Source organism: Rattus norvegicus, chromosome 10 (genome assembly GCF_021556685.1).
Source record: "Rattus norvegicus strain SHRSP/BbbUtx chromosome 10, alternate assembly SHRSP_T2T, whole genome shotgun sequence".
Lineage (NCBI taxonomy): Eukaryota > Metazoa > Chordata > Mammalia > Rodentia > Muridae > Rattus > Rattus norvegicus.
The window spans coordinates 104,712,586-104,728,781 of NC_141543.1; the positions used below are offsets into that span (position 1 = coordinate 104,712,586).

General features: G+C 50.4%; 1 protein-coding gene across 24 annotated transcripts in view; it reads right to left on the reverse strand.

Moving 5' to 3' along the window:
• Window positions 1-16,196, reverse strand: part of Slc39a11 (solute carrier family 39, member 11) — a 409,809-nt gene that overhangs the window by 119,851 nt on the left and 273,762 nt on the right. For 21 of the 24 annotated variants that reach the window (XM_087570871.1, XM_087570870.1, XM_087570867.1 and 18 more), the window contains 1 exon segment: window positions 12,100-12,270. In XM_087570871.1, coding sequence (XP_087426997.1) covers window positions 12,100-12,270 — 171 coding nt within the window. 24 annotated transcript variants of the gene reach the window in all.

Here is a 16,196-nt window from a genome sequence, read left to right on the forward strand (position 1 = left end):
CACATGGTGGCTCACAACCATCTGTAATGAGATCTGATGCCCTCTTCTGGTGTGTCTGAGGACAGCGACAGTGTATTCATATAAATAACAAATAAATGTTTGTTATTTATAGGGCCAATAAATAAATCTTCAAGAAAAAAGAAAGTAGGAGAGGAAGAAGATCAGGAGGAGAAGTAGGAAGAGGAAGAGGAATGGCAGGAGAAGGAACAGGAAAAGCAGGAGAAGGAGGAGGAGGAGCAGCAGCAGGAGGAGGAGGAGGAGCAGGGAAAGCAGGAGAAGCAGGGGGAGGAAGAAGAGAGGGAGGGGCAGAAGACAGCAGAAAGAGGAGGAGCAGGGAGAAGAGGCTTGGGAGGAAGAGCAGGAGGAGCAGCAGGAGGACGACCAGGAGGAGAAGCAGAGGAGGACCAGGAAGAAAAGCATGAGTTTTCCCAGTCTTGGAGCTGCCTTAGCCCAGCACTGGACATAATGATTCAGCATGTACAAATTTTCTTGGACAAGCCATCTGAACCCGTGTCTGTCCTCCATTCAAGAATGGAAAACAGAATTGGGGGTTCAGCACAACTGGTAGAGTGCTTGCCATACCAGCAGAAGACCCCAGGACCGATCTCCAGCATCACACTAAGTGTGGTGGCACACACCTGCAACTCCAGCACTCAAGAACAGAGGCAGGGGGATCCAGGGCTCAAGGTTGAGCTTGGCTACAGGATGAGTTTCATGCGTCTATGTGTGTATGTGCTCCTGTGTGTATATACGCACACATTGGTACAAGTACACATGTACACGTACGTGTGTGTGTGTGTGTGTGTGTGTGTGTGTGTGTGTGTAGAAACCTCAAGTTCACGTTGGGACGTGCGAAATTAGCACTCTCTGTCCTATTTTTTGAGACAGGGTCACTTACTGAACCTGAAGCACCTGGATTCCGCTCGGCTGGCCACCAAATTCCAGGGATCCTCTGCTTAAGCTGGGCATTGTGGCTCAGGCCTATAACAGTAGTACTGTAGACACTGAGGCAGGAGGATTGCCATAGTTTCAGGCCAGCCTGGGTTACAGAGTGAGTGCCAGGCTATCTCAGGCTATAGAGTGAGACCTTGTCTCAATAAAAATTCAATAAACAAATAAATATCAATTTAAGCTGTATTCTGGTCATGGTAGCAAGACAGAGTGAAGTTAGCCAGAAGCTTGGCACGTTGATACAGAAATTGCCTTCCAACTATCTTGCTTTGACTTTTCTCTTCACCTTACATGAGACATAGGAGAATGACATAGCAGAGTCAACATGGAAACTAGTCTTCATTTTAACCCAACAAGTGCAGCCTTAGACTGTGGCTTTGGCCAGTGTGGTGGTTTGAATATACTTGGCCCATGGGAAGTGGCATTATTAGGAGGTGTGGCCTTGTTGGAGGAAGTGTGTCACTGTGTGGGTGGGCTTTAAGGGCTCCTACTGCAAAGCTCCTCCCACTGAAGAAGAGAGTCTCCTCCTGCCTGCCTTCAGATCAAGAAGTAGAAGTCCCTGCTCCTCCTGCACCATGCCTGCCTGGATGCTGCCATGCTTCCTGCCTTGATGATAATGGACTTGACCCTCTGAACCTCCAAGCCAGCCCCAATTGACTGTGGTCCTTTATAAGGGTTGCCTTGGTCATGGTGTCCATTCACAGCAATGAAACTCTAACTAAGTCAGCCAGGAAGCAGGGCTGAGGTCCTGTGTGTCCACAGCCCTTGGCAGAGGTGGTGGGTATCCCAGCTTGCCTTGCTCATGGGATCACACGGGGACCTGGAGCTGTAATTTCCCACTCTCGGAGTTCACGCCAGGGCGTGTGCTCACATCCGACAGCGCAATTTGAAAGTGTGCTCTCAGCTCCCGCCACTGCATACACCCAGGAACGCGATGTGTTGAGCGAAATGTCATCCCATACAGGAGCCCATGCTAATTATAATGTCACTTTCCCCACCGAGGTGCGGATAATTAAAGGAGAATATTACAGTGTTTTCAAACTCCTGGAGTAAATGAGGGAAATCTTGAAGTAACCTGCTGGAGATGAGAATTTAAAGTGCTGTGAACCGTCCCCCTTGAAGGTCACCTGACTAGAGGTGGAAGATTCTTAAGGATTGAACTCTCCTCCCCAGAGGAGGAGAAGAGGAGGGGAAGAGGGGGGAGACAGAGGGAGGAGGAGGGGAGAGCAAAGAACTCAAGTGCAGCAGGCTCTGCTGTGCTCTACCTCAAGTCAGGTTACTCAGCAGGTGACTGGCCTGTTGCAGTAGCTGTTAACTCACTTCATAGAGAACTGCAAGGTGAGGTGTTATTGCCAATTTACATCTACCAACACTGAGATGCTCAGGCCTTTACCCAAAGCCACATGGCCGATAAGGCAGCTGGTGGCTTTGGGAGCTAAGTCCGGGCCTTGCTGATTCTAAGGCCTACTACGCCTGTCTAACGTTGATGGGTCCACGACCACCCTCACCTGCTGGTGATGGGTGTGTGGAGGGCACGCTTCTGGGGCACTCCTTCTGCGACCTTCTGCGGAGCTCCCTTAGGGACAGCCCGGGTTATGGACGAGGTCTCCCACCCAGGTTGCCTAGCCTATAAGCCTGCTGCTGCTAAGCAGAGAGCCCAGGACATCTTGAGCGAGAAGTCTGCCAACATACCCGGCTGGTGTCACAGACGCTGACATTTCATGTCGTTAAAAAATAAAAATAAAAAAGCAAAACGTGTTTCCTGAACTTTCTGGAAATCACTGAGATGCTTCACCGCTTATCAGTAGAAGAAAGGCCAAGAGCTCTTCTAGTCAGGAAGAAAACACCCTGAACGACAGTCAGCGCCACCTAAGTGGTTGCTGTGTGGCCCTAGGCTCTGTCCCTGAACTTCTGCATCTCTGTGCAATTCTAGGGGACAAATATCTAGACATGATCATGGAATACTTCCAAGACCTGAGTAAATACCTTTTATTATTGGGGTGGTTTGAATAGGTATGGCCCCCATAGACTCATGTATTTGAATGCTTGGCCCACAAGGAATTTTGTGGCCTTGTTGGAGGAAGTGTGTCACAGTGGGGTGGGCTTTGAGGTCTCCTAGTGCCCAGGCTCTGCCCAGTGCAGAATCAGTCTCCTCCTGGCTGCCTTTGGAACAAGATGTAGTACTCTGAGCTCCTCCTCCAGCATCATGTCAGCCTGGATGCTGCCGTGCTTCCTGCCATGATGAAAATGGACTGAACCTCTGAAACTGTAAGCCAGCCCCAACTGAATGCTATCCTTATAAGAGTTGCCTTGGTCATGGGGTCTCTTCTCAGCAATGACACTTGAACTAAGAGAACTGTTATTGATAATACAAGGTTATGTGTGGTGATGGCCTGCTGTATCACCGGTTGCTAAGAACGACACCCGATGTCCAGAAGCAGAATGTGAATTAGTAGTGATTACATCATGCTTTTCCTGGGAAAATCCGTACCTAATGACAGAGTGTTCTGCCCAGTCTTTGTCCCAGGAAAATGAGACACCACGCTTTTCTCTGTAACTACTGGCCTCTCACAAGCGGTGGCCCCGACCTTGTTCCAAGTGCTGGCCCTCCAAAGCCACCCCTGCTGCACATGGAGAGGACATGCTGGGGCAACGTGGATGTTTGAAACACACAGAAGCCAGTGTCTTAGGCCATGATCAGTGGAATCCTGACTTTTTCGTGGTCCAATAAAAATCCAAACTCAAAAGTGAGTGGAACTCATAGATGCCCCAAAGCCAAGGCTTCCTGGGTGGTACTGTGGTCGGTCCTCAACTATAATACACCAAGAACATAGAAGGCTGGTGGCAAGGAACAAAGTGGGACAAGGAAACAGGGACGTAGAGGGGACAGGGACTCTACAAGAAGACCATCAGAGTCAAATAACCTGTACCCTTGGGGGCTCCCAGGGACCACCAACCAAAGAGCATGCATGGGATGGACCTAGGCCCCCTGCACATATGTAGCAGATATGCAGCTTGGTCTTCATGTGGGTCCCCCAACAACTGGAGTGGGGGAGGGGGGCATGAGGGGACTTACCCTGACTCTGCTACCTGCCTACCTATGGATCCTGTTTCTCCTAGCTGTCTTTCTTATCTGGCCTCAGTGGGAGAGGATGTGCCTAGTGGTGCAGTGACCTGAGAGGACAGGGTGGGTTGGTACCCAGGGAGAACCTCCCTCTTCTCAGAGGTGAATGGGAGAGGTGGGTGGAGGGGCCATGTGAGGTGGGGGACTGGGAGGAGAGGGGGCTGCAATCAGGATGTCAAGCGAGTAAATGAATTAATTAATGGAAAATATCCCCCCCCCAAAAAAATAAAACAAGAATCCATGGACTTCAATGAATGAAAAGGTTTCTCTGTGACCTGGCAGTTATGCCCCAAGGTGTGAAAGGGGCAAGGCCTGTCCACACAGAACTATATTCCTACTCAGCACTGAACAAGGTGGAAGGAAGCTGACCGCGCAGGAGTGACTAATATGCACCCAGTGACACTCGTCCCCGTGGATGCCACTTCTCTTGTTCCTACAACAAAGCCACTTCAGAGTCTATTTCGGCTCCTGGTTTCCGAGGATATGGCCCTCCGTGGCAGGGAAGCCATGGAGGCGGGCGTGGGCGGCAGCTGACCTCACTGCATCCACAATTAGGAAGCAGGGAGAGATGAATGCCCGGGCTCAGCTCTTTCTCTTTTGGATTCGGTGCCCAGCCCTTGGGCTGGGGTCTATATCCAGGTAGGTGCTCCCCACCTGGTGGAGCCTCCCTGTGATCCAGAGGTGGGTCTGCAGGTGCAGTGCCATGAGTGGTGAGCCACCACCGCATCACGTGATACTCTGGGCTAAAAGGGGAAGCCGAATTAACATACATGCCATACAAGAAAAGAACTGACAATCCGAGTGAAAGAAACTAGCCGCGGTCGGCCACACAAGCAGTGCGGGGCGCCATCTGTGGGAGGACAGAGTAGGGAGAACTGGCGGAAGTGAGCGTGGGAACCGGAAACTGACTGCCGCCTGGTGTATGGTTTCTCTACGGGATGGGGAGGATGTGGGTATTGGACTCCGGTGAGCATTACCCACCCTTTGACTCCTGTGTACCTCGAAAGGGTGGCGTAATATGGAATGTTGATTCTCTCTCAAGAGAAATTAGCAGAACCAGTGTCCTCTGTGTGGGAGGGCAAGCGATATCTTCAAGCGATTAGTAGACCTCCTGCGATCTAGTTCTTTAAAATAGAGCATCATGGGGGTAAACGTTGTATGGTGATTATCTTGTTACCTTCAGGAAAAGGCAGCCGGGAGTCCATTTTCCATCAACATCTTTTTGGCACCGAGAGTGCTGATTTAAATAGGGAAGGGGGAGGGGAGATCCACAGGGAGGAGATGGGAGTTGCTGTGGTAGAAGCCTGAAATGGGCTCATGTTTTGAATGCTTGGTCCCTCCCTGCTGGTAGCGCTGTCTGGGGAGGTGAGGCTTAGTTAGAAGTAGGAAATGGGTGTGTGGGGCTGGGGGGTGGGGGTGGGGGACTGGCTCATCTCCAGGCCCTGTCAACGCTGTTAAAAACCAAGGTGCTCTGTTAGCCATGCTTTCTGCCACTGTGACCGGCTAAATCCATGGTTGGCCGAAACAAATTTTTCTTCCCTCAGAACCCCAAATCCTCACTTACGTGGTGACTGTGAGGTATACACGTGATGAATACGGCAACAGCCCCATGGTACCCTCACTGTGCACGCACACGCACATACGTGCACACACGTGTACACACACACACGAGAGAGAGAGAGAGAGAGAGAGAGAGAGAGAGAGAGAGAGAGAGAAGTCAGAGAGCACTGAGTCAATACTTTTGAACCCCACCCACCTCTCCCTGGCTAAGGCACAGAGAATAAGTTGCAGTACAGCTCAGAGGCAGCTGCAGGTATAGAGAAGGCCAAACGGAAGCAGCCTGGGAATGGGAAATGACAAAGACAGAGCTGGAGCTCAAGGGAAGTCCCAGGGGAAGAGGAAAACCCAGGAAGACTCAGGCTAATTGTCTCTGGCCAGCACTGCACTGATTGATTGGGTTCCTGCAGCTCAGCCAATGAGAACTGCGAAAACATCTGAGTTCTAATGCTTGAGCCTATTAAAACTGCCCTCTAGGCTGAAGAGAATCATCAGATTCCCATTGCCCTGAGTTACCTGGGGAGGCTCTCAATGCAGTCGTCAAAGGTTCAAACAAGAACGTAGCAGGGGAGACCAAACACGCACAGCAACAGGACGTACATTAGAGTGACTGCCCTGCAGAAACCTGAAGGAGCTGGAAGGAACAGGAAATGGATGTCCCCAGCCTCACCCTGGCATCTGCTGCAAATCAGAGTCTTGTCAACAACTTAAGAACTGTAGGAGAGTAAGTCTGATCTTTTGTTTGGTTGGTGTTTTTAAGCCAGTATGTTAGTAGAAGGTTATTAGAGTTAACTAATACAGTCCTTCATCTTGTTTCTAACACAGATATTGGCGTTAGAAGACAGCTTCGAGGAGGTCATTAGGTCATCAGGATGGAGCCCTTGGGAATGAGGTTACTTACACACACACACACACACACACACACACACACACACACACACGACCCCAGAGAGTTTTTAATCCTTGTTCAACAATGCAAGAACACCAGGCTAGCCCAAAAAAGACCCTCTTTGTCACCAACACCTACTTTCCCTCTCTACTTCCGCAACATGAGGACACCAGGCTAGCCCTGTTGTGGGATTTCTTTCTCTACTGAATGGTGGGTATGTTGAGAACCAGGGACCCTGAAGTGGTTAACTCAACCTGGGGACATCCCCTTCCCCAAACCCACTTTCATTTCATCACAAATAAGGGTAGTTTTTTCCCCCCATAGGGAAGTTTGGATCTAAATCTGATAAAACCATGAAGAAGATAAAAATTCGTTATAACCTTCAGGAACAGCCAGCCAGTGTTAATATTTTGTTCTCTAAATGTGTTCTTGAGTTCCCTGAAACTAAAATCACTTCTGACGCAAACCCCGAGCATTCCTTTGAAGCCATTATTAGTAACCAGCCATGATGACAAGCCAAATAATTAAAACCAACCGCTGTGCTGTCCTAGAGACACGAGCAGCAGCCCCCGGGTCGCTATATCACGGCAACAACTGTCAAGTGAACTCAGCTCTTGACTGTAAGGAGAGGGGAGAGGGGAGAGGGGAGAGGGGAGAGGGGAGAGGGGAGAGGGGAGAGGGGAGAGGGGAGAGAGGAGAGGGGAGAGGGGAGAGGGGAGAGGGGAGAGGGGAGAGGGGAGAGGGGAGAGGGGAGAGGGGAGAGGGGAGAGGGCAGAGGGGAGAGGGGAGAGGGGAGAGGGGAGAGGGCAGAGGGGAGAGGGGAGAGGGGAGAGGGGAGAGGGCAGAGGGGAGAGGGGAGAGGGGAGAGGGGAGAGGGGAGAGGGGAGAGGGGAGAGGGGAGAGGGGAAGTAAACCGTGCAGGCTCCGCTGTGGGTCTCGATGATCAGCCTCACAGGGGAAGGCAGAGGGCCTGCCTGCCGTCCATCCCAGAATCCAAACAACGAGCTATGTGTGGCACATGCACCTGCAGTGCCTGAGCTGGGCAGGTGGACACGAGTGGATCCCTGTGGTTTATAGGCCAGCCGGTCTAGCCTCATCTCATCACTGAGCCTCAAGGCCTGGTGGGAGATCCTGCCTCAAAGAGTGAAGTGAAGGGTGATGGAGGAAGACACCGGATATCATCCTCCAGCCCTCCATTTCATGCCCACGTGTGCAACACCCCCCTCTCATGGACGCACCAAAAATATCTACCCTTAGCCCACCTAGTAGCCAACACGGAGAGAGAACTGATTGTTCGGTTCTCGCCTAACCTCTGCTCTCCTAGAACGGAGGTGGGGAGCAAATGTATCTGTCCTTCCTGGTGCTGGAGTGTAGAGTAGCCATGGAGTGGGTTGTGATACTGGGCTGATAAAAGAACGAGGTGGTGGCCCTTTGAAGAGATGCCCCATTGAACAGGAAAACACACGGATTGAATCAACGGAGTATATAATGGTGCACGTCACATCAGAGGGAGATCCCACACGATACTCTGCCTTGCCTCCAGCCCAAAGCATTGGAACCAGATGACTGAACTCATGAGCCAAGGTAACCTTTTCCCCCTTTAACTTGATTTCAGGTATTTTGTCATGGTGGTGGCAGTAGCTAACAATGGTCCAGAACTTAAGGGGTCCATGAGGACAGTGAAGCTCGGAGGCTCGGGATTCATCTGTCCACACGTGTAGGTTTTACACACTAACTCAAGTGCCTCGGGTACCAATGCCCTCGGGTGTGTGGTCATACTGCGGAAACTCCAGAGCCAGGCCACCCATTTATAAGCCTTCTTTCTACCTTACAGCAGTCTTTTTTAAAACAAAGTGTCATCCTTGGGATGTACAAAACTGAAGCAGCAAAGACAAAAAGCTTCAAAAGAAAAATCAATTATCCATTAAGTCATTGTGGAAAGTCTATCTGAAAACCCAGAGACTTGGAGAATGTCAAAGATGTGCCTAAATTTTTAATAAACTATAAAGGAGGATGTTAGAAGAAGAGACCTTTTCAAAGGCAGCTGACACTGGACAGCCTCTTAAAATGACTCTTGTCAGAGAGCACCCCACAAGTGACAGGAACCGTGGGTGAGTTATTCTCTTCAAACGACGGCAGAAACCAGAGACATGAGAGATGAACCTTGCTGGGAACTTCAGAGTTCTGTAATTTTGTTCTCCAGACAGGGTTTCATATAACTCAGGCTGGCCTCAAACTTGCTGTTGTAGCTAGGGATAATCTTGAACTTCTGATCCTCCTGCCTCTCCCTTCTAGCGTGCTGAGAGTACAAGTGTGTATACCAATGCCCTGCCTATGCAGTTCTGGGCATCAGCCTGAGGGGTTCACGCATATTAAACTATATCCCCGAACAGCACCCAGCCCCCGGAATGTTATACTCTGTACTTAGGCCATTGGTGATGTCCTACCGTGCCAAGGATTTAGAGAGCCATCGTGTGCTGTCTCTGTTACTTTTCTTTCTGCATAAAATGCCTCCACGAGGGCAGCTCGTGAGGGAAGAGCTTGTTTGGCCTTGTCGTTTAAGAGCACACCTAAGGTGGCGGGGAACTCAAATGGCAGGAGGTTGGAGTCTCTGGTCACATACACCCCCCCCCCCGCCTCCCTACGAGGGAACAGAGAGGATTGAAGGATTCTCTTTTGTTAATTACCGTAATCCAGGAGCTTCCCAGAGAATGGTGCGCTGGCTTTTAGTTTGAGTCTCCTCACCTCAATGAATCTAATGAACTTTCAAGTGTCCAGAGGCTAAACAACCCCTCACAGGTTTGTCTTCTCGGAGATTCCATTCGCTATCAAATTGACGATTAATACTAGCACGGAATGTGTTGATGAATCTCAGTTTACCCCTATAGTCAGACTCGAACCTGTGTACCCAGCCCTCTGCTCAGGACCGCCCATGCCTGACAGGAGCTAAGCCTCACCATCCGCAGTTCAGTCCCCATCCTCTTAGCTCAGCTCCCGTTCTCTTCCTGGAAGATCTTAACCACAACCCAACGCCTGTAACCAGTCACCTCAGAGCCCTGGGGCTCCCCCTGCCCATCCCCTCTCAGACCTCCTAGCCGGTCCACCTGCCCCAACCTTGATAGCCAGGAAGATGGTGTGGTTGTGCTGTGTGGTTAAGGCTCCTCCAGAGGGAGCCTGGTACGCAGTGCATTGTTGAAAAGCCTGCTTTGTAGACAGTTTCAAGTCCTTTGAGGAAACGAAGACTGCTGTGACATACCATAAGCCAGTGTCCTTGTTGGACCTGACTCTGAGCCCACTAGATGGTTCTACATTCTTCAAACTGGTTAACAAAAGGTCTTAAGGAAGCACTCTACTGTGGCCGACAAGAAGACATAGGTAACCCTGCTTCTTCAATGATTGGCTGGAAAGATTCAGGAGTCCTCAGACTTCCAATGGGCAATTTAAGATTCTGTGGATATCATGTCAAGAGCCCCCAACAGTGCGAACCCATTTAGGTCTTTTTGCACTGTGTGCTGGGGTCCACCTGATGACAGACTAAACTGGGAGATTTAGAAAAATTAACCAAGAACTTCTGCACCTGACCCAGAAAGGAGAGGGAAATGGCAGGGAGACGGGCAATGAGGAAAATTCTAAGAAAAGCAGCCTATGTATGCTTATATGATTGAAATTGCTGTAACTGGGATGAAAATTACAGGGGAACACATTTCTCTCCTCCCAGAGAAAAAGCCCAGCTTAAAAGTGATCTATCTGGTCCCGTCTTTTTGGCGAATTCCATATGCACTCGACTATAATAAGGGAGACAAGGCTACACACAGTGGCTTCTGTGCACGAATAAGAGTCATCAAGTTCCCCAGTGAAATAACCTCAATCTGCCTGTATCCTCTGCCTCAGAACTAAAGCCAGGAGATGGCAGAATAACAGCCACATGGGCCTTAAGAAAAAAAACAAACAAAAAACATCGTCACTCTAGACAGCCTTGGCCAGCTGCACAGATTCTGTCAGGGACACCAGAGGGATCACTGAACTCTGTGTGGATTTGTAAAACAAATCACCTAGGCTAGGCCCTGGGGAAGACTAGGGCGCATGCTCAAAGACAGCTCCCCGCCCTCCTCTCCCCACCAAGGTGATCACACATGCGCAACTTTCAGCAAACAATGGATTAGAACAATTAACCACCCAAGACTGACAAAGTCATGGTTGAAAGACCTGAGGAGCCTGGCCCACACAATGGCCCCCATCTGTCAAATGCTCAGAAGGCCTAAGCTTGGTACCAAAGCCAACGGCTACATGCAGGTTTCATAGAAGTCTCAAAAGAAACCATTGGCATATTAGTCTCATTTCAGCCATGAGAAAACCAGACAGTATTTAGAGATAACCTCGCCAGTGGGTGGCCGACCTAAAATCCCACAGTGTGTCCCCAGAAGCTTGGGGTCCTTCATGTGTTTATTTTTGTAGTGGCCTTAGTGTTTGTAATTTTATGCTTACCCGTCTTCCCGTTGCTCTAAAAGAAACAGTATTTGTCTTATTCAAACAGTATTTGTTTAAAAGATAGTATCTTCTAAATAAAGCATCAGTAAGTCTCCTGCCATCTGTAATTGGAAGAAGTCTATAAATTTCTCAGACAGGGATCCCTACAAAGAAAGCATGCGTGTGAAATATGTATTAATCAAGGCAGAATTCCATACTGTTTTCTTGGTTATATGTGCAGGGCGGTTTGCATGTTTGTGGCTATATACGTTTGTGTGTGGGTCCACATGTGTGCAAGTTTGTGTAAAAGCTTCAGATTAACCTTGTGAGTCCTTTCTCAGCTATGTCCATTTAATTTTTGGGTAACAGCATCATCTCTCACTGTCCTGTAACTCACCAAACTAGCGTTTCTCAACCTGTGACTCATGACCCCTTTGGGGATAGAATGACCCTTTCACCGGGGTCACCTAGGACCACTGGAAAGCAGGGATATTTACATTACAATTCAATACAGTAGCAAAATTAGTTACAATGTAGCAATGAAAATAATGTTATGGGGGGGGGGGTCATTACCACAACATGAAGAACTGTATTAAAGGGTCACAGCATTAGGAAGGTTGAGAACCACTGCACCGAATAAGGTAATTTGGCAGGCTGACGAGCCCTGGGGGTCCTCCTATCCCTGCCTCCCCAGTGCTGAGATGACAATCATATGCCGTCATATCCGGCTCTCCCACTTGGGTTTTGTGGGTGAAATCCATACTTGCACAGCAAATGCTTCACTGACTGAGCTATCTCCCGAGCCACTGAATTCAACAGATCCTAAAAAATTATCAGTCAGACATCCTGCACTTAGAGGAGGCTCCCTCTACCCTAGCAATTAACAGAGGCTACAAAACATGACCTGGTACCAAAGAGAGGGTCGCCTGGGTCAAAACAGCAGAGGTGATGTAGAGTAACTGGAACAGGGATGTGGAATAGCACAGCATGGCCTCCCCTCCCCTCCCAATAGGACTGAGGTCACTACTAACAGCTACCCTTTTCCAGCTGTGTGGACAACAAGTGGCTCGACCCGCAGGCAGGCGGCAAGCAGTCCAGGACTAGTCCTTACCTGGAATGTTGTGTATGGTGATGGCCAGGATGAGCAGAGCAATTCTCCTCCAGCTGCTCACCCCGGGTTGCCCTGAGTTCCCGTGCACAGGTCCTGAGGGGGCCTCGCCCTCTGGGAAGTCGGTAGCTGCCAGCTTCTTCCTCTGGTACACCTCGCCATTCTCACGCTTGTCTGTGGGAAAGAATGGAGAGGCGGGGGCTGTAAAAATGTGCACACTGACTTCGGGACAAGCGGCAGCAAGAGGATGCCTCCAAGCCAGGGACCGTCCTACATGTAGACTGTCATGGGCCAAGCGTCTCTTGACAGCTCGGCCACTCCTTTGGACAGTCATTCAGCGAGCACTCAGGAGCCAGACAGTCTGTGCCTGGAGTCTTGGTCCTAAGAAGGTGAAGATGCCATATAGAGGGGCACAGAGGACTGGTAAGGAGCACAGACTGTGGGATGGGGGCCATCATTTTTATTTCAGGACCCAGCCACACAGCCGCTGAGGGAGGCTTACTAACCAAGTGTTTTCACTGCGCTGTACTGTAACTCCCTGATTCAAACTAATGGGGCATCGAATCTTTCGGGGGTGGGGATGGGGTTAAGGGGATGTTGGAAGGGATGGAAGTCCTCAGTGAACCGATGCTCTTGACTCATAGGCTCGGGCCATGTCGAGTACCAGCACTGGAGCCCCATGGGAGTGGCAGAGCCTTCTGTGGGTGAGCCCCAGAGGAATGACAAAGCTTGCTTGGAGTCTGAGTGTGAATGTGGACAGCGTGTGAAGGAGAAGTGCGTCACGGCTCCCTCCTATCCCACTCCCCAAGTTTGTGGCCTGAAGACTGCCCCCTACAGACTCCTACTCGACTACCTCAACCTGCCCCCTTGTCCAACTGTGTGAAATAGCGCTCTGCCTTCCTGTGCAGCTCTGTATAACAGCCCTGCCTCCTTGTCCAGCTGTGGGAAATGAAGCTGCTTCTTCGATCGGGCTGTCAATAATAATAACCCTGCCTCCTGGATTCGGTTGTATAGAATCACCTTCCTCACTGGTCAACTCCACATAGGTGACTCCCCGAATTTCTGGGGTGCTGCAGCATCTCCATCAGAGTCCGCTTCATCCGATCCCAGCTTTTACATGCGGCGTGTCTGCATGCTTGCCGTGTCTTCCTGCCCTCACCCCTTCAGTTAGCTCAACCCTAGAACCAGGCGAGGGAGACTCAACAAGAGAGCGTATGAAGTGCCTGGACTACTCTAACTGCTGAATGCACGGATGGATATGGTTGGTGACATGTTCCCTCTCTCCAAGAAATGATGTGCAGTACCCTGCTCCTGGCCGTCCTGAGACTCGAGGGGAACAACGCGGATGTCAGTCTCGGCCAGTCGGATTCCCTCTCCTAGAACACGGGGTGACTTACAGGTGTGGGTACCGAAGCTGACAGTGGTTTAAGAGCGGCTGTAGAAGAATGGGAGACAAAGGCAGCTGAGCAGACGGGTGGAAAGAAGCAATGTGTTCCAGGAAGCAAAGAGGCAAGCATCCAGACAGACAGACAGACAGAAATACACGGCAGCCTGGGAAGAAAGAAAAACATGGCAGCCCGGGTCTGGGGAAATGCTCAGGTTTGAGTTCATCGACTAACCATCTAAAAATCCCACGTTGATTTGATTGACAGGTATGTTGATTCATGCTCCAAATTCCAGCCCTTGGCAGGCTGAGGCAGGAGGATCTCAAGTGTAAGTGTAAGTATGTATCCCAAGGCTGGGATACATAAAAGACTGTTTCAAAAAAATAGTTCTGGAGTGTTGCTGTTTCTTAGACTGTCATCTTAAACAGTGTTTCTTAATGCGTGCCCCAGAGGTACATTGTCCCCAGGTTGTTTATTCCTAATGGATATTTGCAGGTAAATGTGATAGCGAGAACAGGAAGTGAGGGCTTGGTAGAGACAGACCTAATAGCCTAGAGCATCTTGGGAAGAGCTAAGAGTATGGCAGCCACACACTGCACCTAGGGCTCGCCCTCTCTGGAGAATCGCAATGATGGTTATTCCAGTTCGCTTTAGTAGCTGTGATAAAATACTCTGACAAAAGGGGCAACTTAGGGGAGAAAGGGGTTATTTTAGCTCGCAATTCCAGTGATAATCCATGGTAGGAATTTACAGAGCTGGTCACTTTATACCCACAGTCAAGGGCAGAGAGCAGGGAGTGCACATGGGCTCGCTTGCTTGGGCCCAGCTCCATTTCTCCACCCTAACATAGTTCTGGACCTCTGCCTAAGGAATGGTGCCACCCACTGTGGCGCCGTTAACTTAACTGAGACAATCCCTCACAGACATGCCCACTGTGTGGTGTTGACAATCAAAGCTGCTTCTGCTGCTGCTGTTCTGTGGTGCTGAAGCCGGAGTCCATGGGCTTTGCCGTTGTTGGTAAGGATGACAGTGAGTGGCACCCTGCCCTGCTAGGCGGATTGTGAACGCACCTCACCCTCGCGTGTGTCCTGGTTTGGGAGATCCCTAACTGTGGGAGATGGCAGAAGGCCTACACTCTGGGACTCTGGGTACAACACCATAGTCCATGCCCTTGATTGAGGATGACAGGGACGGTGGACATTCATCCTTCCCGTCACCAGGCAGGGAACGTCTCTCCTCTTATTTCTGTGGGAAATTCCCTCTAGAAGATGAAAGCAGGGCAAGGCCTTCCTCAAACCTGATTTAGGTGACCTGGATTTCTTGTCTTAGAACCCACGATGGAGGAGGACAGCCAACTCCTAAGGGCTGTTCTTTGACCTCCATGCTGTGGCTTCTGAGCCCCACCTCACCACTGCCATGTACTACTAATAAATGAAATGCAACTTAAAACAGAAACAAAGGACACCTCTGGGGTCTCCTGGCCCCTCACTGTGTATACATAGCTGATCTAACACCTTCTTTGTCACATCTGGCTAACGTGGGTTACCTCAACCTCGGGGGTGCTGGCCCTAAAGAACAGAGTCCCACAGGGCTGGAGAGTTGGTTCTGCCCTTAAAAGGATCCGAGTGCAGTTGCCAGCACCCTGATCATGTGGCTAACTTTCTATAACCCCAGCTCCAGGAGATCCGGCGCCCTCTTCTAGCCTCTGCAGGCAACTACACTCATAGAGACACGCAGATAATTTTTTTTTAATCTTTTTAAAAAGAGGAAGGAAGGGGGGGGAGACACAAGGGAAGAGGAGTGGGGAGAATGAAAGAAAGGAGGGCAGGGCAGGGGAGAGGAGGGAAGGTGAATGAAGGGGAAAAGGGAAAGAAGGCCTTAAATTGATCCTTCACAGTGCTTAGCTCATAGCTGGCCTCTGGAAAATGCAGCATCTCAGTGGGACAGTAGTTCTCCCTGGGCAACCTTTGGAATTCAATCCAGGCTGTGTGGTGTCCACACTCTGTGTGTGTGTGTGTGTGTGTGTGTGTGTGTGTGTGTGTGTGTGTGTGAGAGAGAGAGAGAGAGAGAGAGAGAGAGAGAGAGAGAGAGAGAGATGTTCCTGCCCCTCGGTCCCATCTTCAATGTCAGACATACCAGGTGGGCTCCCTGAATGTATACATAGGTGTTTCTGTGTGCATAAGGCCCGAAGTAGTTTTATATACCTTAAGCTAATAACAGATGACCCAGACTGCAGAGGCTGGTCAGGGGTTCCCAGAATTCCAAGCTCCCAGTCTAGAGGCATAATGGGACAGCTTGAGTGCTGCCCGGGAGCCTAGCACCTGCGTCCCTGCTTCCTCTTCCCAGACACCAAGAATTCTCTCTTCCCTGCAGTCCAATGGACGACACCTGGTGAGCACGAACCTGGAGCCGTGGGCTGAGCAAACTGTTGTCTGCTGCCCAGGATGCAGCTGCCCCTGCAACAGACAAGCTCTGACATCCTCTCCATGGCAGAGCGGAGCCGTCTTAATCAGCAACTGCTCTCGAGAGCACAGTGTGGGAGTCACAATCCACCCAGCAGCCGAACAGGCACAGACGGCCTGGGAGCCCGACTGGGTCCTCAGGGGTTCAAGACGCATCTAGGGAGGTGAATGTGGCGCTAGCCTCCTCTTTCGTAGCCCGTGGGCCCAGCCACACGAGGCCACAGATGGCCTGTGGTCCCCGAGAGGACCAGTT